Raw genomic sequence first — 23,771 nt, 5'->3', positions numbered from 1 at the left:
GTAGTGGCCATTTGCAAAAATAGTTTTTGAGAATTTTTACTGAGGTTGACTAATTCTCTCGAAATTTATTCCATTTTTCCAAAACTGGACCATTTTCTTGGACCCAAAAAGGAAAATTTTCAGTGCTCATAACCTAACTTGCATGATTTTAAATCAGAAAATCAAACAAGCATGTTAATCTAACTCTCATGTTGGTCAAAATTGTTTTTAGCAGAACGTCAAAAACGAAAAATGGTCAAAATAATGAACTAGGGGCACAGTTGAGTCAGGTGTTCTGTCTTTTCCCCATTGTCAACATACTTGCCAGAAAGGGCGCTCTACTTGCTAGAAAGGGCACTCTATCTGCCAGAAAAGGGCATAACTGAAGCTAACAACAAAGGGCTGAAAGCTTTCAATATCCTCCAAGCAACGAGGTATCGAGCCAAGTGCGAAGCATGAACTCGAATGGATCAAGACACTCCATTCCCTTATCTCGGGCATCAACTAGACGTCGCCAGAAGAAATAGCTGTGAGCTGAATATTCTGGGCTTGAGTCCACAATCTTCAATTTATCCATCAACCATTTTTGGGGAGGGATTAAAAAATGAGAGATTGAAGAATAGAGAGATGTGCGCTGAGAGAAAAAGTGAGGAAAAGGGCTTTTTCAGAAAAAAAACAAAAACAAAAACAAAAAAAAAAACAAAGCCTGAGGGCCGAGTGATGTGAGAATCACAAATGAGAAAGGATGGGAAACAATACCCAGAGAAACTGGCTCCCTGTGCACGTCTGAGTGTCGTGTCTTTTTGTTTTATCTTGATTCTTGTTTTGAGTCGTTTCGAGTGTTACTCGATGTGTTTAGGTTGTTTACCTTTTGTTTTCCGTTGTTGAGTCGTAGTTCACTGTGTTCAGTCGTAGGCTCAATACCCCGGTCAAGAACTCATTTCTCAATTTCAAAATGAATAGTTTTGTGCTCAGGAGTGCTGTGTCATTCTCAACATTTGTACAAAACAGGATTGGTTCTTTCATAAAACTGCAGGGTTCAACCCAAGTCATGTCAGAATAGTAAAACCAGGACCTATCTAAAGCTATATAGGTTCCAGACTACAAAGGAAAAGAAAAGAGGGAAAATGTCAGGTATCTGAGTTTGTTTCAACTTCAGTAAGTTTCGAGATTACATTCCGTGTGTACCTCTTCGGGTCTGGCCAATGCTCCGAAGTATGAGTGTGCCTCTACCTCAAGCTTAAGATCAAGTCTGCTTCAAGCCAGAATGGCGATCAAAAGTGCTCTCCCTGAGTACCATTCCCTGCCAGAGGCATCTTGGCTGTGTTCGCAATGAGTTCTTAGGAGACCAACTGTGACGGTGGAAACTAGAGTTCGAATGGCTATTGCCTAGAACGCAAAGGTTCGGGATTTCCGAGACAAAATTTTGGTTTAAATACCCAGAGGTGTGTCCTCAGCTTGAAATCTGTATGGAAGCCCCATAGGTTGAGATAGCGTGTATGCACCTCAATTCTGGATACTGAACCAACCTAGTCTGTCACCCCGTTGGAGAATAGGGAAAGTTGTGAATATGATCAGGAAGAAAGGCGGCATCCAAAGTGTTCAACGTGAAGAACCCTTGTCAGTATTTCAGAGCCTTTGTACTGTAACTTAAAGGTAAGTGTTCGAAGAGCACGAGGGGAGATCACCGTCAGAGTGGAGCGGTTCATCGCCACTCACCCCATGAGGTGCTTTCTAAAGCGCCGCTAGGTTTGTTCATTGCATTCCTTAAACATCATGCATTGTATTGCATTGTACCTATCAATTTTATTTCTCATTCATGCACGATATTGTGTGTACGGTTCATTTGAAACTGGTGCAACCAAGCAATATTGGATGTACGGTTCATTCAAAGAAGTTCCATTTAAAATCGTTTACTCTAGTGTATCCATCACACTTCATTTACTTTTGTGTATCCATCACACTTGTTCACTTAGTGCATCTATCACACTTTGTGTTCACCTTTTGTGTATCCATCACACTTGTTCACGTAGTGCATCTATCACACTTCATGTTCACCTTTTGTGTATCCATCACACTTGTTCACTTAGTGCATCTATCACACTTCGTGTTCACCTTTTGTGTATCCATCACACTTGTTCACTTAGTGCATCTATCACACTTCGTGTTCATCTTTAGTGTATCTATCATACTTGTTCACTTAGTGCATCTATCACACTTCGTGTTCACCTTTTGTGTATCCATCATACTTGTTCACTTAGTGCATCTATCACACTTTGTGTTCAACTTTTGCGTATCCATCACACTTGTTCACTTAGTGCATCTATCACACTTCATGTTCACCTTTAGTGTATCTATCATACTTGTTCACTTAGTGCATCTATCACACTTCGTGTTCACCTTTTGTGTATCCATCACACTTGTTCACTTAGTGCATCTATCACACTTTGCGTTCACCTTTTGTGTATCCATTACAGTTGTTCACTTAGTGCATCTATCACACTTCGTGTTCACCTTTAGTATATCTATCATACTTGTTCACTTAGTGCATCTATCACATTTCGTGTTCACCTTTTGTGTATCCATCACACTTGTTCACTTAGTGCATCTATCACACTTTGTGTTCACCTTTTGTGTATCCATCACACTTGTTCACTTAGTGCATCTATCACACTTCGTGTTTACCTTTAGTGTATCTATCATACTTGTTCACTTAGTGCATCTATCACATTTCGTGTTCACCTTTTGTGTATCCATCACACTTGTTCACTTAGTGCATCTATCACACTTCGTGTTCACCTTTAGTCTATTTATTGTACTTTGTTCACTTAGTGCATCTATCACACTTTGTGTTCACCTTTAGTGTATTTAACATACTTTGTTCACTTAGTGCATCTATCACACTTTGTGTTCACCTTGTGTATCCATCACACCATGCTCACTTTGTGTATCTATCACACTATGCACACCTTGTGTATCTGTCACATGCTCATATTTTGTATCTATCACACTACGCTCACTTTGTGTATCTATCACACGCTCACGTAGTGTATCTATCACACTTCATTCGTCTAGTGTATCCATCACACTCTCTTCACTTTTGTGTATCTATCGAACATGCTTACTCACTTTGCGTATCTATTGCACACTTCGTTCATCTTTTGTGCATCTATCACATGTTTGCTAAGATTGCATAATTTTCTTACATCCTTTCGGCATAATATGTAGTTTGGTTTCTATTTACTTGCTTGCATAAGCATTCGATTAAATTGTTGCATTTATTGTGTATATTTTCTTCATTACAACTTTCTTTGCATGATCATAAGTTATGTTCGGCTTTGTGCATACCCCTTTCCATTTTGCCCTACCTGCGGGCACATCTCTTTGTTTATCTCGCCTGTTTGTCTAAGTCTTCGGCCTTGTTAAAAATGGGTCGTCTCTGGGCTTTGACATTCACTCCCGTCACTTATGACTTTCGAGTTCTGTCAAAGAGGGGCAATTGTAGACACCCCATTTTTGACCAACCTTAAGACTCAGACATCATCGATTCAGCGCTCGGTGATGGTGTATATTGTGCTCGTTCTGGAGTTTCGGAGTTTTGGCTGAGAGCCTTGCCTTCGAGCCTCAGAACTTTTTGTGCTTTGCCTCGATTTGTGAACCAAGTTTTGTTTTCTCTTCCCAAAGGAAGGGAGAGGTCTCGTAGACTATCTCTCAGTGGCCGTAGGCTACTTTTCGTGGTCGTAGACCACTGTTCCCGTTTGGAGACTAGTTTTCAATTTTCGGAGCCATCGATCGTGCACCTCGGTTCGGTACCGCTTAAATTTCTCCGTTTGCTCCGGTTTTTGGCAGACATCTTGTTTCCTCTCTCTAGAGGGACACTTTGGCCTGGGAGACCACCTTTGTGGTCGCACGCCACTTTTGATGCTTAACAGTCAGTTTTCGGGGCACCCGGTTGAGCGTTTTGGCCCTCGAACCATCGTTTTGCATCCGTCTTGGTTCATTTTTGGCCTGGACCCAATTTTCATTGTTTGGAAGGTGGTACAAGAGTGGGAGACCACCTTTTCTCCTTGGAGACCACCTTTCTCTTCACCGGCCGATTTTCTTGACAGGAAGCTGGTCTCCTTGGTTTTTGGGCCACATTTACTGGTCTCCCACCATACCACTTGCTTGCATTTCATGTGGAGACCACCCTGGGAGGCTGCCGACCACTTGAAACTTTTGACCCTAGTCGGCCGACCAGGACAAGTGGTCGGCCAGCTCCCATCAGTCTTGTCTCTGTGAGTTGTTGCCAGCTGTGCCAATTGGAAGGCACAGACTGGATCCTCCATACACGTGTATGGAGGATCTTGAGCCTTGTTTAGCTTCTCCAAGAAGCTTGAACCCTCTTGTTTTTCTATAAGAGAGGCCCTCCCTCTCCTTTAGAGAGGTTCAGATTTTTGGTCTAAGGCTCCAAGCTTATATCTCTCTAAATCTCTATACTTTAGGCTTAGAAAGTGTTTGCTCTTGGCCTATCGAACACCACCTCTTAAGCACACACCTCCACCATTGTTCTAAGGTCCCTAGAGGTCTTGAGAAGTCTCAAAGAATTGGTTTTTGGTCCAGAAGGCTGCTGGTTTTGCTGAGTTACAAAGGTAACACTTTTTCTCTCTTTTAAGCTTTATTTTGATCCATCTATTAGACATATTTTCATGCATATTTGAGCGTTGGTGTAAACTGAAAAAAGTCTTATTTTGAGGCCCTTAACATGTTTGTTTAAGATCATTTTTCTGTTGGGGGTCATCTACCCCCTTGCATGCTTCATTTTACCTTGTTTTGAGCCATGCCTTAGAGCATTTGTTTGGCCTTTTAGACACTGAAATCCAGTGGATTTTCAGTAGCTAGCATGCTATTTTGAATGCCAAAATCAGAGAGGGCTGAACCTCTCTCTCCTTGTTTTGTTTTCTAGCATTTTTGGCCTTACAAAGGAGCCCTTATTTGCATGCTTCCAAGCCATGTTTCAAGACATTTTTGATGAGTTTTAGGACCTTCATAGGCTCTGTCTGGAGCTTATTTTTCCATATTGAATGTCCATCTTGCATGTGTAGAATAACCCTCTTCATAGCATATCAAAGGAGCATCTCATTCTTGCATGCATTAACCATGTTTCAGTGGGTTTTTGGGATTTATTTGGCATGTCATACCTCTGAATTTTTCTGGTTTAGTGGCCTCTTGATTGCCTTACATGCTTGTAGTGCAAATCCTCATTACTAGCTTACATTGCATGCTATTTTGGCCTTTGATTCTAGCACCTTTTGGCCATGCCTTAAACTGATTTTGTGCATGTTTTGGACTGCCTTAGCTCTATATTTGGGCCTCATGGTCGAATGATGTTTGCTATGCATGGTTGTAGTTCAATACCCTTGCCTAGCTTTGAGTTTTGAAGCCTATTGCATGCGTATTTTGAGGAGTTTCCATGTTTTGGCATCATTATGAATCATATTTCAGAGCTTATATGTATGCCATATTCCCATGTTTTCCACTCTTTAAATGTGTTTGAGAGTTATGCATGAATACCTCATTTTTGGACCATTGCATGAGCTTCATTTCCATGCTTTGCGAGCCATCATTTTAGTCCATATTTGCTACTTTTTTGGCCTTCATAGGGACTGTTTGGGGCTGGTTTGGCCATTTGAGTATTGCTTTGCATGCCTATAGTGTAATCCACTTCACTAGTTTCGGTATTTGGGCCATCTAGCATGCATTGTGTGAGGTGTTTGCATGATTCGGGACCATCTTGCATGTCATTTCAGAGCTGGAAAATATGTGATTGTATGCCATATTTCATGCTTACCATGCTTTGGTGGAGTTGCACTATATGCCTTAGGTTTGGTCCCTTGCATTTGTGCATGTTTGCATGTGTGCTGTTGCTTCATTTTCATCATGTATGGCCACTGATTTGAGTGTGGCTGAGACCCATTCATTTTAGTTTAAGTCCATCTTGCATTATGTATGCCATATCCATGTTGTCGCATGCTTGATCGTCGGTGTAGACACCCCATTTTTGACCGACCTTAAGACTCAGACGTCACTAACTGAGCACTTGGTGATGTTGCATAATGTGCTCGTTCAGAAGCTTCAGAGTCACGGCCGTGAACCCTGCCTCCGGACTTCCGAACCCTCTTCTGTGCCTTGTCTCGGTTTGCGAACCAGACTCGATTTTTCTCTGTTGCTTTTCCTAAGGCAAGAGAGAGGTCCCGTAGACCATCTCTCAATGTCCGTAGGCTACATTTTGTGGTCGTAGGCCATTTTGCCCATCTCGGAGTCCGGTTCTCGGTTTTCGGAGCCGTCAGGCCGTGTGCCTCGGTTCGGGACCGCTTAACCACCTCCTATTGCTCTGATTTTTGGCATACTTCCTTTTTGCTCCCTTTTGAGGGACACTGGGGTCTGAGAAACCCACTTCGTGGCCGAACGCCACTTTCGGTGCTTAACAGCCCATTTTCGGGACCCCGAACTGCGCGTTTTGGTCCCGGAGCATTCGTTTTGCAACGGTTTTCGTTCATTTTTGGCAGGTACCTCTGTTTTATCACCAGAGAGGCCACTGAAGGGTGGGAGGCCAGCAATTGTTGCAGCAACCAGTTATACATCCTCCGGCGCCCTCCGGCGCCCGTTTTTCGCACTTCCGGGCTAATGTTGAACACCTTGGGCCCACATTCTTGAACTTTGAACCACATGTTTGTGATGTACACACATGAGAGGACCCTAAAAGTTCATGGCCGGCCATTAATTCAACTTGACCCTTTTGACCCCCTCCTTCCGGGCTAATGTTGAACCCCTTGGACCCTTTTTCTCGAACTTTGAACCACATATCTGTGATGTACACACATGAGAGGACCCTAAAAAGAGGTGGCCGGCCAGTAATTCAAATTGACCCTTTTGAACCCCTCTTTCAGAGCTAATGTTGAACCCCTTGAACCCACTTTCTTGGACTTTTAACCACATGGTTATGATGTACACAGATGGGAGAACACTACCAGTTGGTGGCCGGCCAGAAAATATGATTGACCTTTTTGACCCCTAGCCGGCCGGCTAGGGGGTGTGGCCGGCCGGCCACCTGCAACAAAAGTACCAGGCCGGCCTGCTTCCTTGCACTGTACACTTTACAGCTGTGGAGCTGTTTCCCCCAGACAAGATCTTTATCCGGGGGATATTTTGTGGGGGAATATTGCTCTCCTTTTCCCCCACCTTTACACCCTTTATTTGGCCTATATAGCAAGCAAGCCTTGTAGTATTTTGGGGTTAGAAAAATTCTCCTTCAAGCATTCATACACAACTCCATCTTCATCCTTTTCAATTCTTTGAAAAACCTTAAGTCCCTAAGCACCATTTCTTCTACACCACCAAGCTCTACCACCACCACCTCATTTCCAGCAACAAGGAAGGTTTCTCAAAGGCCAAAGAAGCTGCAAATTGGTCCAAGAAGCAACAAAAGCCTTAGTCTTCAAGGGTGAGTAACACTTTTACCCTTTTGACCCTTTTTCTTGATCTATTTGTAAGTCTTCTTTGCTTTTTGTTTCAAGCTCCGGCCCTAACTGGAAAGGGGCCTCTTTTGAGCTCATCTTCACTTTTCATTAAGGGCTCAACCCTGTTTGAGCCCTCCATGATACACTTGCTTCATTGATCCTCTTATATGCCATAATTTTGCATGCTACTTTTGGCCCATGAGTAATCTGTTTTCGAGCATGTTATAATCTGTGAATAGGCTTATTTTGAGCCCCTCTTCAACATTGAAGAAGGGCTCAACACCATTTGGGACTTCCATGTTATACCTACCTTTATACTCCTCTTTTCTTCCCCATTCTTGCATGCAATGGCAGCCTACCATGCTTATGTTTTTGGCCATTTTACAGTTCTGAAAAAGTCCTTATTTTGGTCCATACTTCATGTTTCATTTAGGTCCTTTCATGGTTTGGGACCTCCATATACCACTTCATGTTATATCTCTCTTTTATTCCCCATTCTTGCATGTTTAATTAGCCTACCATGATTTTGCTTTTGGCCATTTTATAGTTCTAAAAAAGTGCTTATTTTGTCCCATTTTACATGTTTTATCAAGGGTCTTTGGCTGTTTGGTGATTATTTTGCATACCTCATGTTATAGCCACTTTTGAGCCTTATTTTGCATCACATTTCTACCATGTTTGTATACTGTTTTGGCCATTTTACAGTTCTGCAAATATTCATATTTTTGGTCCCTCTTCAATGTTGTAGAAGGAAATTTTTCAGTTTGGATTTTTCTTATATCACTTGCTTCATTACCCCTCATTTGGCCCCTATTCTTGCATGCCATCTTTGCCATATCTATGCTTGCTGTTTGTCCATGTTTATAACTGTGAAAGTGCCTTTTTTGGGACTGTCTAGCTTCTGTCTTTGCATTGCATGTCCATGTTGTGCATGTTTGGCATAGCTATAGGCCATTTCGGGTGCCTAAATTCGCATTTCGGGACCATTTCATGCATTTGGTGTCATTTTGCTTCATTTCGGGACTGTTTTCCCCCATATTTTGTTGCTGAAATTCTGTTGGGATGATTGCATGCCATTTCCATGTCATTTCATCACATTCTGTCATCGCCTCGGTTTGCGTGCCCGTGTGCACGCATTTCGAGGCACCTCATTTTTATCCGTCGGCATCCTATGTGAGTGTGGCTGAGGCTCACTCATGTTGGTATAAGTCCATATCATGTTTCCATGTCATTGCATCGCATTTTGCCATCGCCTCGGTTTGCGTGCCCGTGTGCACGTATTTCGAGGCACTTCATTTTTATCCGCTGGCATCCTATGTGAGTGTGGCTGAGGCTCACTCATGTTGGTATAAGTCCATATCATGTTTCCATGTCATTGCATCGCATTTTGCCATCGCCTCGATTTGCGTGCCCGTGTGCACGCATTTCGAGGCACTTCATTTTCATCCGCCGGCATCCCATATGAGTGTGGCTGAGGCTCACTCATGTTGGTATAAGTCCATATCACATTTCCATGTCATTGCATCGCATTCTTTCATCGCCTCGGTTTGCGTGCCCGTGTGCACGCATTTCAAGGCACTTCATTTTCATCAACCAGCTTCTTATGTGAGTGTGGCTGAGGCTCTCTCATGTTAGTATAAGTTCATGTTGCCTTTTCCATGCCATTTTAGCCATATTGTATTGCGTATACCATCACCTCGATTTGCGTGCCCGAGTGCACGCACTTCGAGGCATCTCATTTTCATAGCATAGTGCATACTAGGTTGTATCTTAGATTGCATTCTGCCATTTTCTCGGTTCGCGTGCCCTTGTGCACGCATTTCGAGGCATCTCATTTCCATAGCATTGTGTATGTTAGGATTGTATCTTAGCTGCATTTCATGCATATCATGCATATTGCATCATGTCCGGAATAGGAGTTAGCCCGGGCACGGGAAACGAGGTACATTTCGTACTCCGAGTGACGGAATGTGTCTCAATTCCCCAGTCACCGACACTCCGGATTATCCATGATGGAGTTAGGTTTTAGCTGTAATTTCATGTGCATTCATCCTATATTGAGTTGTGCATTTTGACTCCTCGGCCATCATGCCTCGGTATGCGTGATTGGTGGCACGAGGATCGAGACATGCATATATCTGTGCAAATACATTGCTATGCCCCTTTCCTGCTCTCTGTTGCAGCAAAATCAGGAATCAGCAACTTTTCGGGACTTGGCACGCATTTCAAGAACAGGTGTAAACAGAGGCTAATTGGGGCATTCCGGTGGATTTCCGCGCAAGACAACCCGGACATGCATCATCCATCAGAAGCAAGGCAGTCCCTGGCTTGCATGCCAGTTTTATTTACTTTCTTAGTTAATTTGTTAATTAATTAGGATTCTGTAATATTTTGGACTGTAATATTCTTTTATTCGGGACTGTAATATTTGGACTGTATATTTATTTGGACCCTCTGCGCGAGGGCCACAACTGTAATAAGTGTGGGTGAGTGTGATGTATGTCTTCCAACCCCACGTCTTTCTCCCTTTTATTTATCCGCTTTTGATGGTTAGATTAGGGCATGTTTAAATACAGTATGACAGCATGTTTGCATCATTCATCTGTATTGCATGCACCGGGCTCGGCGCATCATACTAACTGCATCGTACTTTCAATTCCAAATTGAATACATGATAGTTGTAGCATTTCATATGCCATCTTAGAATAGCCGAGCCTGCTATAGTTGCATTTTGTATGTGTTGCATTAGGCATTTTTGTACACTTAGGATTCACGCATGATTTCTAATAAGTGTCTGTTTTGGCTTGGAGTACTCGGTGAGTTTTTATGCTTTAGCATCCTTGCATGCGTGTGAGTGAATGCCATGATAGCATGCTTACCATGAGGCTATGTGCTTATTTGATATAACTGCCTGAATGCCTGTGGGTGAAGGTTGGGTTATCTGAATTGGAATAAATCATCAAATGTTTCAAGCCTACCTGCGGGTAGCAAACCATTTTCAAAAACAAACATGAAATGTTTTGTTCCAATCCAGACGATCCAGTCTATACTTGTATGCTGTGCGCATCACATAGTAACCTAGGCTAATAAACCGGAATAAGAATTCACAATGTTTTCAAAAATTGATATCATGGTTAGTAGAGGCCGGTCTATGACCGGGCAAGCGGGGGTGCTCACGAAGTGACCTTCCCCAATCGTACCCAAGTTCCCGAGCCGAGGCAACTTTGGTGATGATGGACACGTGGCCTTTTGGCACCGAGTCAGGGTTTCCTAAATTTCCCAAAATAAAATATTTAGGTGGCGACTCTGTATCTGGCAAAGCAGTCCATGTTTGGCACTTTTTCAAAAATCAGTCTCTCAAAACGATTTGCCGGATTTGGACTCTTTGGTTCAGATTAAGAACCATGACATTTAAGAGTCCGAGCTGTAGTGACCCCAAAATGAACAGAACGGGAGCTTAACCCTCCCGGGGCGTTCGGGGGACGTCTACAGTTTCTGGCGACTCTGCTGGGGATTTAGAGAACTTGACTCGAACTCTTGATATCTGTTTTTGACTACACTTGTGTGTTTCTTTGCATTCCATTTGCATTGGTGAGCCTAGGACACCGTGTTTGCCATCTGCTATTCCTGAACGGTTTGCCGGAGGCTTGTCTTGTCAAGGCATGACCATAAGGCTGACCGGTTGTGGGCTCTGCCAGTATGGGAACACAAACCCCGGTTTTACCGGGGCACCCTTTTTGACCATTCGACCTAGTGCATATTCGGATCTATAGTGACCATTCCAAATTAGGACAGGTTGCTCACCCGTTTATAGATTGTTTGAAACCGCTGCGTGCGTAGTGAAACCCTAGCTCCTGACAAAATAGGATAGGGAAACCCTACCCCAACATAGGGGTGTTTTGGCTCTCACTTATCTGTTATGTGCTTTAGAGTGCGTCTCTACAGGAATGCATGTATCAGTATATGAGTTTGAGTATCAGGCCTGCGGGCATCAGTTCAGTATTGTCAGTATCAGGCCTGCGGGCATCAGATCAGTATGTGAGTTTGAGCATCAGGCCTGCGGGCAGCAGTTCTGTATTATGGGTATCAGGCCTGCGGGCATCAGCCAGTATTTGAGGATTAGTTATCTGCGGATATCAGATTCTGTTTTAGGGGACAGTGATACAGGGATAATAATCAGTGTTTGAGGACAGTGTGTTATTCAGCTTATTGACTGTGTGTTGATTATGCCCGGCTGTGTGTCATGCATTTTATTTTAAGCTGTTATGCTGTCCGTTTATCTGTTTATTTATTTCCTTTTCGCTTTATTTATCTTTTGCTAGGTCAGTTTTAGCACGATTGCTTCCAACCCAGCAGGCATTCCCCAAGCACTTTGGACACGAGGTCGTCGACTCCATCGATCCGAGGATCTAATCGACGGACAGCCAGTGTTCCATTCTCTACCCCCTGTTACAAGAAGGAAGCAGAGAAAGCGCAGTGCATCTGAACAGAGAGCACCAGAACAGTGGTATCCCCCATCAGTGGACAATTGGATTGAGATCCCCATTGAGACAGATCTGCCAGTAGTTTAGACAAATCGAAACAGTATGACGGCACCAACAGGAGTTGAGGAAATGATACGCCAAATGCAGGAAACCATGCGAGCCATGCAACAAGATGCCATTCGCCGAGATGAACTCGCTAAGCAGCAAGCTGAGATTATGACCCAGCAGGCTGAGCTGATTACCAGACTGCAACAACAGAGTACAGCATCTGCTTCACACCAAATTCCTCCTCCGGCAGGAGCCCCATTACCTGAGAAGGCTCCTGCTATTCAGGACGTTCCTCCGAACACCCAGAACACTGTACCGACTATCCAAAATCTGCAAGAGGACACAAATCTTCCAACGGGGCCAGCTCCGCCCCCGCTTCCACCACAACTGTCCAAGGTCCATACATCCAATCACCCGGACTCTCCATCCGAGGTCGAGGTTGATCATACAGCTCTGAAATTGAGCAAACTGGAGAAGCTCTTCAAGAAATCCCAAGGGGTCAAGGCTATGCCGGATATCGGAGATGGATATACCGAGGAGGCCGTAACACTCCCCGATAGGTTCAAAATGCCACAAATCGACCGTTTTGACGGGACCGGCGACCCCATGGTCCATATCCGACTGTTTGCCGATGTTTTGCGGCCAATGGGCCTAACGCGACCACAGAAGCTCTCACTATTCGGCCGAACCCTGTCGGGTGTGGCCTCCCATTGGTACGCAAGATTACAAGATGAAGTGAAGAAGAATTGGGATGAGATGGCTGAGGCCTTTGTCACACAATATTCGTACAACACTCAGATCGAGATCACAACCCGTGATCTTGAAACGACAAGGCAAGAGCCCAAGGAATCTTTCTCGGACTTTGTGATCCGATGGAGGGCAAAGGCGTCAACGATGACTCTAAGGCCCACTGACAAAGATCAAATCCGGATGATTGTGCGCAATCTCCACCCGAAGCTGATGCAAAGAATGATTGTAGTCCCCTTCCCTACTTTCGCAGATTTACATGATATGGGGGTGCAAATCGAAGATGCAATGAAACAACGTCTGTTTGACCACGACAGAGAACAACCGAGGAGGACCTTCAACCGCAACAACAATGCAGGCCCGAGTGGCGCTGCAAATACAAGAGCCTCGGAAGTTAGTATGGTCACCACCACTCCCCCTCCCCCTCCAAGGCCCATGACTGCCACACCATTCTCCAGCGCGTCCGGAAGCAACACATAAAACAACCGTTTCCAACCGCGAGGCCAAAGAACCTTTACCCCACTATATATGCCTCTGACCAAGGTTCTGGGGATATTGATCAGAAAAAATCATTTAAAACCCCTGGAGCCAAAGCCATTACCGAATCCACTCCCCCCCTCTTACGACTCGTCAAAGTACTGCGCATATCACCAACAACACGGTCATGACACCGACCGTTGTTACAGATTGCGTCATGAGGTCCAAGATCTTATTGACAAACAGGTGATAGCGCCTCCTGATAAACCCAATGTCACAACCAACCCTCTCCCACCACATAACCAACCTCCCCCTCCCAAAAGAATTAACTTTATCCAGACTGGGGTCGCATCTTACGATCCTAGCATCTATATTACTCCCACCCACCTACCCAAGCCGGAGGTGCTCCTTCCCGATTGCACCGACTTCTTGTGCATGGTGGATGTTTCCAAAACCCAACCAGAACCGATGGTGGTGACCGTCGAAGACAGGGCAGGGCAGATTTTGGGAGAGAATGAGATTGCTGAATCTGGGACTGGACAGAATTTTGCTGAGGGAGCCTATGATCCGAGCAAGTACATCCTATCAACGAGCCGAAATGGGCTAAGTGTAGAATTTCCCAAGACAGGAGAATTGTGCATGATCCGGGGGGATGGATCTGGGCTATGGGCAGATGATCTGACAGCCGTAGAGGAGGACTTTGCTAACTTGCAATTTCTTGATGACCAGGAACTGGGGGACGCGTCAATCAATTGGAACGATTATGAGGGATCAGCGGAGGCCACTGGATGGCTCGAGGATCAACCAGATGCAGTGGGGGAAGCCCAACCAGAACAGAGCCCGGCAGGGGCAGAAGTATCAGTTGTGGCCGGAATGGCCGAAAGTCAAGTTGTATCGCCGGAGAGCGCCGGTGTTAAGAATTCCGCTCAAGACATGGGCATTGTGGACACAGGAATTGTTAAACAACCAACTGTACCGATGCAGTTGGAACAAGAAAAGTTTGAGGCTACTGAGAGAGCCAGAAAGGCAAAAGGCCCTGAGGGGACTGAAAGTGCTGTGTGCACGAAGACAGACAATGCTGCGAGCATATGGACAGAGAGCACTGAGAGTGCGAGTGGACCGGAGCCAGACAGATGTCTGTTGGCTGCTAGCGGAATGTGGTGGGAAGATGACGACTTGTGTCTTGCCCACACCGATGAAGACTGGGGAAATGGCCAGCTGGATGATACTTGGTATCTTGATGAAGTGGATCACATGACAAGAAGTGGGCGGTACTTCAAGCCCCCACACCTAGACCAACCCGAAGCATCCGGGAAGGATAGAGAAGCGGAGAGACAGAAGGAAAAGCAGATTGAGGATGAAGCTGTGCTGAAACAGTTAAAGAAGATACAAGCAGACATCTCCATCTGGGGACTGCTAATGGCATCACGAGTACACAGAGAAGTTGTCCTATCTGCCATGGACAAGTCCAAACTTTCCATAGACACCACGCCTGAACAGCTGGTTGGGCTGGTTTTCCGGGAGGAGGTTCCCCGGCATTAACCTTTTCGGACAAAGAGCTACCGCCTGAGGGCACAAGTCATAACAAACCTCTCTATATCTCTGTGGAATGTAGAGATAAGTGGATACCGGTGGTACTTGTTGATACCGGGTCTGCGATTAATGTCTGCCCAACCAGAACGGCATATGCAATCGGGTTGAAACCCGTGGACTTCATTCCAACCACCCAAGTGATCAGAGCATATGACAATACCAGCAGAGAAGTGATGGGGACTGTTAAAATTCAAACTAAGGTTGGTCCAGGACAACACAGCATCGAATTTCATATCTTGGACGTTCCCGTAACCTTTAACCTGCTTTTGGGGCGACCGTGGTTGCACCAGGTCAAAGCAGTCTCTTCCACTCTACATCAGATGCTAAAGTACCCTCACGGGAAAGGGGTAGCGATCGTTTTTGGGAATTCATCAATCCATCCGCCGCCGGAAGTGTCCACACCTGTCTTGGAGATCGAGCACGGCACGGAGGATGTGTTTTTGTCGGGGTTCACTTTGGCCGAGGCTCAAGTGGTGCAGAATGTCATGGCTGTGAATGAGGGTATGTATGTTAGTGCTCAATCTATATACCTCATGAACAAGCTAAAACATACCCCTGGGATGGGATTAGGGAGAAGTGGCCGGAAGGGCGTCTCAGTGTTGGCCGAAGTGCCACACAACCCTCATGCCTTTGGACTGGGTTATCTGCCCACCAAAGAAGACTGGGTAAGGAAAGGAAAAGAAATGGCCGGAAGGGCCAGAGCAAAGAAGGCCGGGAAGCCATTTGAGTTAATGCACAGGCCCATCTGGGGTACCCTAAACGGACGCTTCGTCCGGGAGGGGGAAGATTTTCCATTCTGCGGCTTCCCGGAGCCATGGCAAAACGCGGAGGGGAAGCGCGTGCCTGGTTTTGAAATCTTCTTCGACATACAATTATCTGGGGATGACGTTGCCAAAGCGCAGACAGACCCACCAACTGAGGTTGAGCAATGTGAAGCAGTGGATCCTGAGAGCATAGAGCTTGAAATGGGGGTAGCACTGGCGAGTCTACTATCAGATCCTCCGATCGACCAAGAGTGCTTGGGGGATAACTCTTCGGTTTCTGTGATTGGAGATGAAATAGCTGCGGGCTTTCCAGCGCCGATCTTGGATGCATCTATCGCACCTTCTCTCATCTGGCAGTATGAAGAAGGCTTTTTATCTAGCAGTTCCGGGTCAGGTAGTGAGCCGGAATCTGATTCTACCGAATCTTGTGAGTCAGAATCAGATTCCAGCTCGACTGAGTCTGAGTCCGGTATTCCTGGGGGTGATAACCCGGATGCCACAGTCCTGTCTAGGTCGTCGTTTTCATTTTCTTTTGAGTCTGTTGTAACAGAGGAATCTGACGGCTTGGAAACATTTAATGAGAATGATGTGGATGTGGTTTCTGAGTATTTTTCTGTGCCTTTGATTTATTGCTTAAATCAGGATTTTCAAAATTTTGATGAAAACAGCGAGGAAGAAATTCCCCCAGTTTTGCAACGATTAATTGATCAAGAGCAGGAAAGATTTGTTAAACCTTTAATGGATGAAATCACTACTGTGAATGTTGGTACTGAGAAGGACCCGCGGCTGGTCCAGATCGGGTCCACGTTGTCTTCAGAGGAGCGCGAGCGCTTACTCGCTTTATTAAAAGATTTCAAAGAAGTTTTCGCGTGGTCCTACGAAGACATGCCTGGAATCGATCCTGAGATTGTACAGCACCGGATCCCTCTTGATCCCGAGGCCCGCCCTGTCAAACAGAAACTCAGAAGGATTCGCCCGGACTGGGTCCTCAAAATTAAGGAAGAGGTCACCAAGCAAATTGACGCAGGGTTCCTGCTGGTATCTGAATATCCAACTTGGTTGGCCAATATTGTTCCGGTGCCAAAGAAGGACGGCAGAATTCGGGTCTGTGTAGACTTCAGAGATTTGAACAAGGCCAGTCCGAAGGACGACTTCCCCTTGCCGCACATCGATGAATTGGTGGATTTCACGACAGGACACGCCTTGCTTTCGTTTATGGATGGTTTCTCAGGCTATAATCAGATAGTGATGGCACCCGAAGACCGGGAGAAGACTGTGTTTACTACCCCGTGGGGTACATATTGTTATAGAGTGATGCCATTCGGGTTGAAAAATGCTGGAGCTACGTATCAACGGGCAGCAACTACAATATTGCATGATATGATCCATAAAGAGGTCGAGGTGTATGTGGACGACATGATTGTCAAGTCCAAAGATAGAGAGGGCCACTACACCGCCTTACAAAAATTCTTTCAAAGGATCAAAGAGTTTCGGCTGCGACTAAATCCCCAGAAATGCACGTTTGGTGTTACAGCAGGGAAGATGCTAGGGTTTCTGATCACACAAAGGGGCATCGAGGTCGACCCTTCCAAAATCAAGGCCATCTTAGAAATGCCACCACCAAGGACTGAAAAGGAGGTGCGAGGCTTTCTGGGTAAAGTGCAATTCATAAGACGGTTTATTTCTAAATTAACCTTGACTTGTGAACCACTTTTTGGTCTCCTGAAGAAAGGAAAGAAATTCCAATGGGACGGCCGATGTCAAGCAGCTTTTGAGCAGATCAAAGAATATCTACAGAACCCACCCGTGTTGTCACCACCAGAGCCGGGGAGACCGTTGATACTGTACCTTTCGGTAACTGAGACTACCATGGGCTGCATGCTCACGCAGGAGTCAGAAGACAAAGTGGAAAGAGCCATCTACTATCTGAGCAAAAAGATGCTGGATTACGAGACCCGCTATACACCGCTGGAGAAGGCTTGTTTGGCCTTGGTATGGGCAACCAGGAAGCTGCGGCACTACCTGTTAGCCCACTCTGTAATGTTGGTTTCGCGTTTGGATCCCATTAAATATCTTTTCGAGAAACCAGCACTTACGGGTAGGCTAGCTCGTTGGCTGCTGTTGCTCTCCGAATTTGATTTGAAGTATGTAACGCGCAAGTCAGTAAAAGGTAGAGCAGTAGCGGAGTTCCTTGCCGACCACCCGGTTGAGGGGGATGAAGCGGTTGAGTATCTATTTCCAGATGAAGCCATTCTGCATGTCGAAGATGAAACTTGGACGATGTACTTTGACGGAGCGTCAAACCAGTATGGGTATGGGATAGGGGTGTTGCTGATAGCGCCTGACGATTCCCGTATCCCTTTAGCATTCAAGCTCCGGTTCAAAGTCTCGAATAATGAAGCAGAGTATGAGGCATGTATTGCTGGCCTGGAAGCAGCCCTGGAACTAGGGGCAAGACGGTTGGACGTCATTGGGGACTCGAACCTTGTTGTGTCTCAAGCAAAAGGAGATTGGAAGGTCAAGGAGGAAAGGATGATAATCTACCACCAAACCTTGGATTTGTTAATTCCTCGGTTTGAGAAGCTAAATTTCACCCACCTCGTAAGAGAGAGCAACAGGTTTGCAGATTCACTAGCAACTCTATCTTCTATGATAGACATCCCGTCCGGAGTCCGGATGCGTCCAGTCATTATTGATCAGAAGTTCGTGCCAGCATACGAGTCAATTTCCGCCATAGATGAGGTTCAAGACGGCAACCCCTGGTATTACGACATCTGGAACTTCTTGGAAAAGGAGACATATCCACTAGGGGCACATGCCAAGGATAAGAGGGCTGTCAGAAGAATGGCTGCTCAGTTTATCATCTGCGGGGGTAAGCTGTACAAAAGGGGTCATCTGGGAATGCATAAGCTCTGTGTAGAAGCTGAAGAGTCAAAACGCCTGATGGAAGCCATCCATGGGGGGGAGTGCGGTGCACACATGAATGGAGTAATGCTGGCCAGAAAGATCCTCAGACAGGGCTACTACTGGTCAACCATGGAAGAGGATTGCATTAGCTTTGTTCGGCGATGCCACAAGTGTCAAATCCATGCAAATCGCATGAACATCCCGCCGTCAAAACTGTACAACATGACTTCGCCATGGCCTTTTTCAGTCTGGGGAATTGATGTGATCGGAGCTGTTACCCCGAAGGGGTCAAACGGGCATGAGTTTATCCTAGTAGCGATAGATTATTTCACAAAGTGGGTCGAGGCCCAATCATACGCGGTGTTGAAGGCGTCGCACGTCACAAAGTTCATCAGAAACAACATCATCTGTCGCTACGGGGTGCCAAACGAGATAATTTCAGATAATGGTTCCCACTTCAAGAAAGAAGTGATAGACTTGTTGGAGAAATACAATGTGGCTTTCCATAAGTCATCTACATACAGGCCGCAGACCAACGGAGCGGTTGAGGCTGCCAACAAGAATATCAAGCATATACTACAGAAGATGGTGGAAACCTATCGAGATTGGCCAGACAAGCTGCCATTTGCTCTGTGGGGCTACAGGACTTCAATCAGAACTTCTACTGGAACAACTCCATATTCATTGGTCTATGGAATGGAGGCTGTTCTACCCATTGAGATTGAGGTTCCGTCGCTACGAGTATTGGCTGAATGCCAGATAGCCGAAGCAGATTGGCAGCAAAGCAGATTCGAAGAACTCATGCTCTTTGATGAAAGAAGACTGAAAGCACTGTACCACATCCAAGGTTATCAACGCAGAATCGCCCGGGCTTTCAACAAGAAGGTTAAGTCCAGGAATCTGAAAGAAGGAGATTTGGTGCTCAAAGACAACCGAGCTCCCATCCACGACCCAAGGGGCAAGTTCAAACCTAATTGGACTGGTCCTTACATCATCAAAGCTATCTGGTCAGGTGGGGCTGTGGTTCTGATGGATCTAGATGGCTTGGAGTTCTCACAACCGATCAATATGGACAAGTTGAAGAAATACTATCCTTGAGAGGCTCGCTAGGCCGAAAACCCGAAAGGGTGACCTAGGCAAAAGTCAGAGCACAAAAAATTAGAAAATATAAAAACTGAGCTCGCAAGGTTGAAAACCCACAAAGGGCGGCCTTGGCAAAAGTTAGAGCGCAAAAGGAGAGTGAAAATACTCGAGTGAACCTCAGCCTGAACTACGTAAGGCTTGATTCCCATCTTTGGGATACGTAGGCAACTTCACCTCGAAGTTCAGCCATAAACTTTTCCCCGATCAACTCTGTCCATTTTTGATCATCTCAGTCATCTTTGTCCATCAGCATTTATCGCGATCTCCGGTACAGTGCTGTTCAAACTAGGGGCAACTTTCCGTTGCCGCGACGGTGCAAAGTTACTCAGACAAGGGGCAACTTTCCGTTGCCAGGAAGTGCCGCGTTGTTCTTCAGACTAGGGGCAACTTTCCAGTTGCGGGGATCTGGGGTTGTGCATCTCAGTGACAGATTTTCGGCGTGTCCAGTTCTGATCCACATCGAAAATAATTTTGAAAAAGTTTTAATAAAAGTTGACTTTGTTCAAATTAATCTTTTTACGACTTAGACCATTTTTGGACCAAAAGCGGAAAATTTTCAGTACCATAACTTTCAATTTCATTGATTTCAAAATAGAGTTCTCCTGCTCTTGCATTACAATCGAGGTTGCTTTTTTTAGTACATTCATAAAGAAAACTTGAAAATGCTAAATAAGCAATAAATTTGGGGCATAGTTGAATCAAGTATCTCTGCGTCCCCTCCCAGAGCTGGACGGAGCATCTGATGCCAAGCTGGGCCCAACCTGTGCCTCCTCATTGAGCCAATCCAAGCACTCATCGGATAAAGTGCAACTGAAAGCAGAAGCAGGGGCCAGGAGCTCTCTAGTCCTCCATGCTGTGGCATACCGGGCAAGCTGTGCACCCCGGACCGGGAAAGCGGCTGGGTACTCAATCCCCTCCGGTGGGCAGGTCTGATCATGACCAAACTGACGCAGGAACCGGAACGGAAAATAGAATACGCAGTGGGTTAGACCAATTAATTGGATCCCAATCAGCCGAGACATACTATAGCTCATCGCCGGGAGGTTGAGCCAAGGGCAACGCCAAGCAATGCCGTCTGCGGACAAATTGCACATCCAATCGAACCACCACCTTTCGTCCAGAGCATTGACTAGACGCTGCCGAAAGAAGTAGCCTCGAGCTGAATAAGCCGGGCAAGAGTCCACAACCTGCAACTTGTCCATTAACCATACCTAGGGGAGGGATGGAAAATGAGAGAATAAAGAACAGAGAGGTGTAAGTTGAGAGAAAAGTAAGACAAGGGTTTTGTGAGAAAAAAAAACCGAGCCTGAGGGTCGAGTGATGTGAGCAAATATATATGTAAGGTCGGGTGGGAAACATTACCTGTAGCAGCAGTGGACTCCCAGCAAACCTAGTCGCCTCCCGACGATATACAGAATCTAAGCCCATCAGTGTCTCGGCCAAGGTCATGGCAATACAGCTCTTTCCTTCTCTCAAACCTTGGGCGACTTCAATCCGGCGAATGCTAGCCCCGCCGAAGCCCGAGGAAAGCAGAAAGTGAGACAACAAACATAAGCAGAGGGCGTGTTGCCGGAAACCCTGCCAATAATGATTGCTGCGGTCACCAGCGTCGGAAAAACGATGGATCAAGCCGAGGATGTCCAGTTCCCCACTGCAAATCAGAGATCGAGCATCATGCGCCGTGAGCCCACACATCCTCCCTAAAGCCTGGGCGTGACCAAAACGGAGCTAAGGCAAGATCACTTCAGAGCACTCAGACTCCATCAAAACCTGAAAATCTTCGAAAGTGGGACATACCTCTTGGCCGCCAAAGCTAAAAACATGCGTCACTGGATTCCAGAACCTTGCCGCGGCATGGAGAAAAGGAAGCTGTAGCGGAGTACGACTCAGCGTGAATAGTGCATTCAAGCCGAAACCCCGGAAATTCAGCTTTTCCGAGCCATCTAGAGAAGAGATCCAAGATGTGACATTTTCTGCGAGAAACGCCTCCATCTTTGTCTAAAACTAAGATGAAATGAATGTTCCCGAAGTTGAGGCTTTTATAGAAGGAAAAACACTATTCACGGGGACACGTGTCAAAAATCTGGTGGCTGCGGGACTGAATGGCCGGCCGGCCACCTTTTCTGGTTGGCCAGCCATTTACTTTTTGCAGAAATGGCCGGCCAGCTGTCTCTCTCCACAAAAATGGCCGGCCGGCTCCCAGGGATGGCTGGCAATGCTGCAGTGTATCCCCTTGGCCCTGTTTTACTCTTCGAGGGGAAGTTCCAAGCATTTCCGTGCAACGGGAGAGTCAAAGGCCTTCGTTTCGGATGTGTTCCGGTGCCCAGATCGTCAAAAGTACACTCTGTTGTCGTTTTGTATATCGAGTTGTTGTTTTGCTTATCGAGTTGTTTGTCGAGCGGACGTGTTTCGTGTTTTTGAGTCATTGCGCTCTGTTCAAGCAATCTTTTTTTTTAAAGTCTTGTTTATTTGCGTTGTTGCATTTTGCTTATCGAGTTGTAAACTTGCTAAAGGTTCTGTTATATCTTAGTAAGTTGAGTTGCTTAGTTTGTTGCGTCGGTTCACTACCTGACTTAGTGATTACACAATGCACATTCCCATTCAATTCCTTTTTTGTGCGAAATAAATTGATGCGATACGATGCTAAAAATTTAAAATACAAACACCTTTTCAAAAGCTATTTCATTTCATCATGCTTTACAACAAACAAAGGTACAAGTTTTACAAAAAATAAAACTGCCTAACAATGTGCAAAGTGCTACAAACTACTAGCAAAAAGAAAAATAAAGCAGGAAATAACAGCATCAAAGTCCTCGGGAGCGGGAACGAGAAGCACGCCTCATCCTCTTTTGCGGGACAATCTCCACACCATTATCATCATCTGAGTCGGAGCTGTCATCCTCAGGATTCCCCTCAGCCTCGCCTCTGTTCCCCGAGCCAAAACCGGAGCCTCCCTCCTCAGCAGATGTCTCTGACTGACGGTCGGTAGCCTCCTCCTCCTCCTCAGCATCCTCCTCCTCCTCATCAGGCTCCACCTCCACAACGTGAGCCCTGCGTCTGCGGACGGGCCCTCCTCGAGCTCCTCGAAAAGGCCTAGATGGCCCGGCTCCTCGGGAAGGCCGAGATGACCCCGCCCCCTGAAAAGGCCCGGGTGACCCAACTCCCTGAAAAGGCCCAGATGGCCCAGCTCCCCAAGGAGGCCCAGGTGGCCTGGTCTGCGGCTGACCGGACCATGAAGGCATCTGAAAACAAAGAGTTCAATTCAAATACATCAGTCCAAATATATACATCAGACGCAGATACAAGCAAAGGCTACATGAAGTGGGTGCATGTAAATACAGTGTACAAGTGGGGTGTGTGTCAGATGTGCTCTACACAAGTAGTCTATCGATGCAGTAGAAATCAGCATGTCATCAGAAGTATGATAAATGCCAGAAAACTGAAGGGTACCTGAATGCCCGCGACAGACAACTGTGCCTCCCTACGCAGGACCATGCCCTCGAGTGTGGCCACCAGTCCAACCACCTCCTCCATGTACCCTCGCGATGGCTGCAAAAATGAGCTCATAATCATCAGTGAACAAAAGAGTGTCTAAACATCTGAATGATGAAAGAAAAAGTGGAGCATACCGGCGGTGAGTCCGGATCAATGGCGTATCGATCGCTGGGCATCGGAGGCTCTAGCGGGATCGGAGTCGGAGAGATAGCCCCATACTGCCACGCCATCAACTCAGTCGGCATATCTGGCCATCTGGGATGAGGATGAATCGACGGAGTCGGAGGAACCGGTCTACTCCCACCTCTGGATGTACCAGCCCTACTAGTAGAAGGGGCGTCTACAGCCCGAGCCTGGCCCGAGGATGACATACCGGCAGGCCTCATCATCGGGATATGAGTTCCCGTCAATGGAGGCATCAAATATATGTGACGGTAAGTGGCGTAGTCCCCCTCCTCAATAAATAGCAAAGCATCACTGCCCAGCATGGCGCCGACTACCTCCGAGTAAGAGAGTCTGTCAGCAGTCCGCATACTGGCTGGAGGTACTGCGGGAATATCCTGAGAAAGATACCCCCATACCTGGCGCAGAAAGCGTTCCCCCAGGAACCATGCCCTGCCAACCGGCCCTTCAAG

The 23,771-nt window shown here is 46.2% G+C and overlaps 1 protein-coding gene across 1 annotated transcript; it reads right to left on the bottom strand.

The window, feature by feature from the left end:
• Positions 1 to 22,315: 22,315 nt before the first annotated feature.
• On the bottom strand, positions 22,316 to 23,396 carry LOC145790119 (uncharacterized). Its single transcript, XM_082867948.1, has 3 exons — positions 23,271 to 23,396; positions 23,092 to 23,190; positions 22,316 to 22,883 (listed from the first exon to the last, which is right to left on the bottom strand). The coding sequence occupies exons 1-3, from the start codon at positions 23,379 to 23,381 to the stop codon at positions 22,446 to 22,448; spliced, it is 648 nt and encodes a 215-aa protein (XP_082724074.1). The 5' UTR covers positions 23,382 to 23,396; the 3' UTR covers positions 22,316 to 22,445.
• Positions 23,397 to 23,771: the final 375 nt, after the last annotated feature.

Source organism: Camellia sinensis, chromosome 5 (assembly GCF_055761805.1).
Source record: "Camellia sinensis isolate YWXY chromosome 5, ASM5576180v1, whole genome shotgun sequence".
NCBI lineage: Eukaryota > Viridiplantae > Streptophyta > Magnoliopsida > Ericales > Theaceae > Camellia > Camellia sinensis.
The sequence above is the reverse complement of the archived record's forward strand: the minus strand, read 5'-3'. Positions and strand labels throughout refer to the sequence as shown.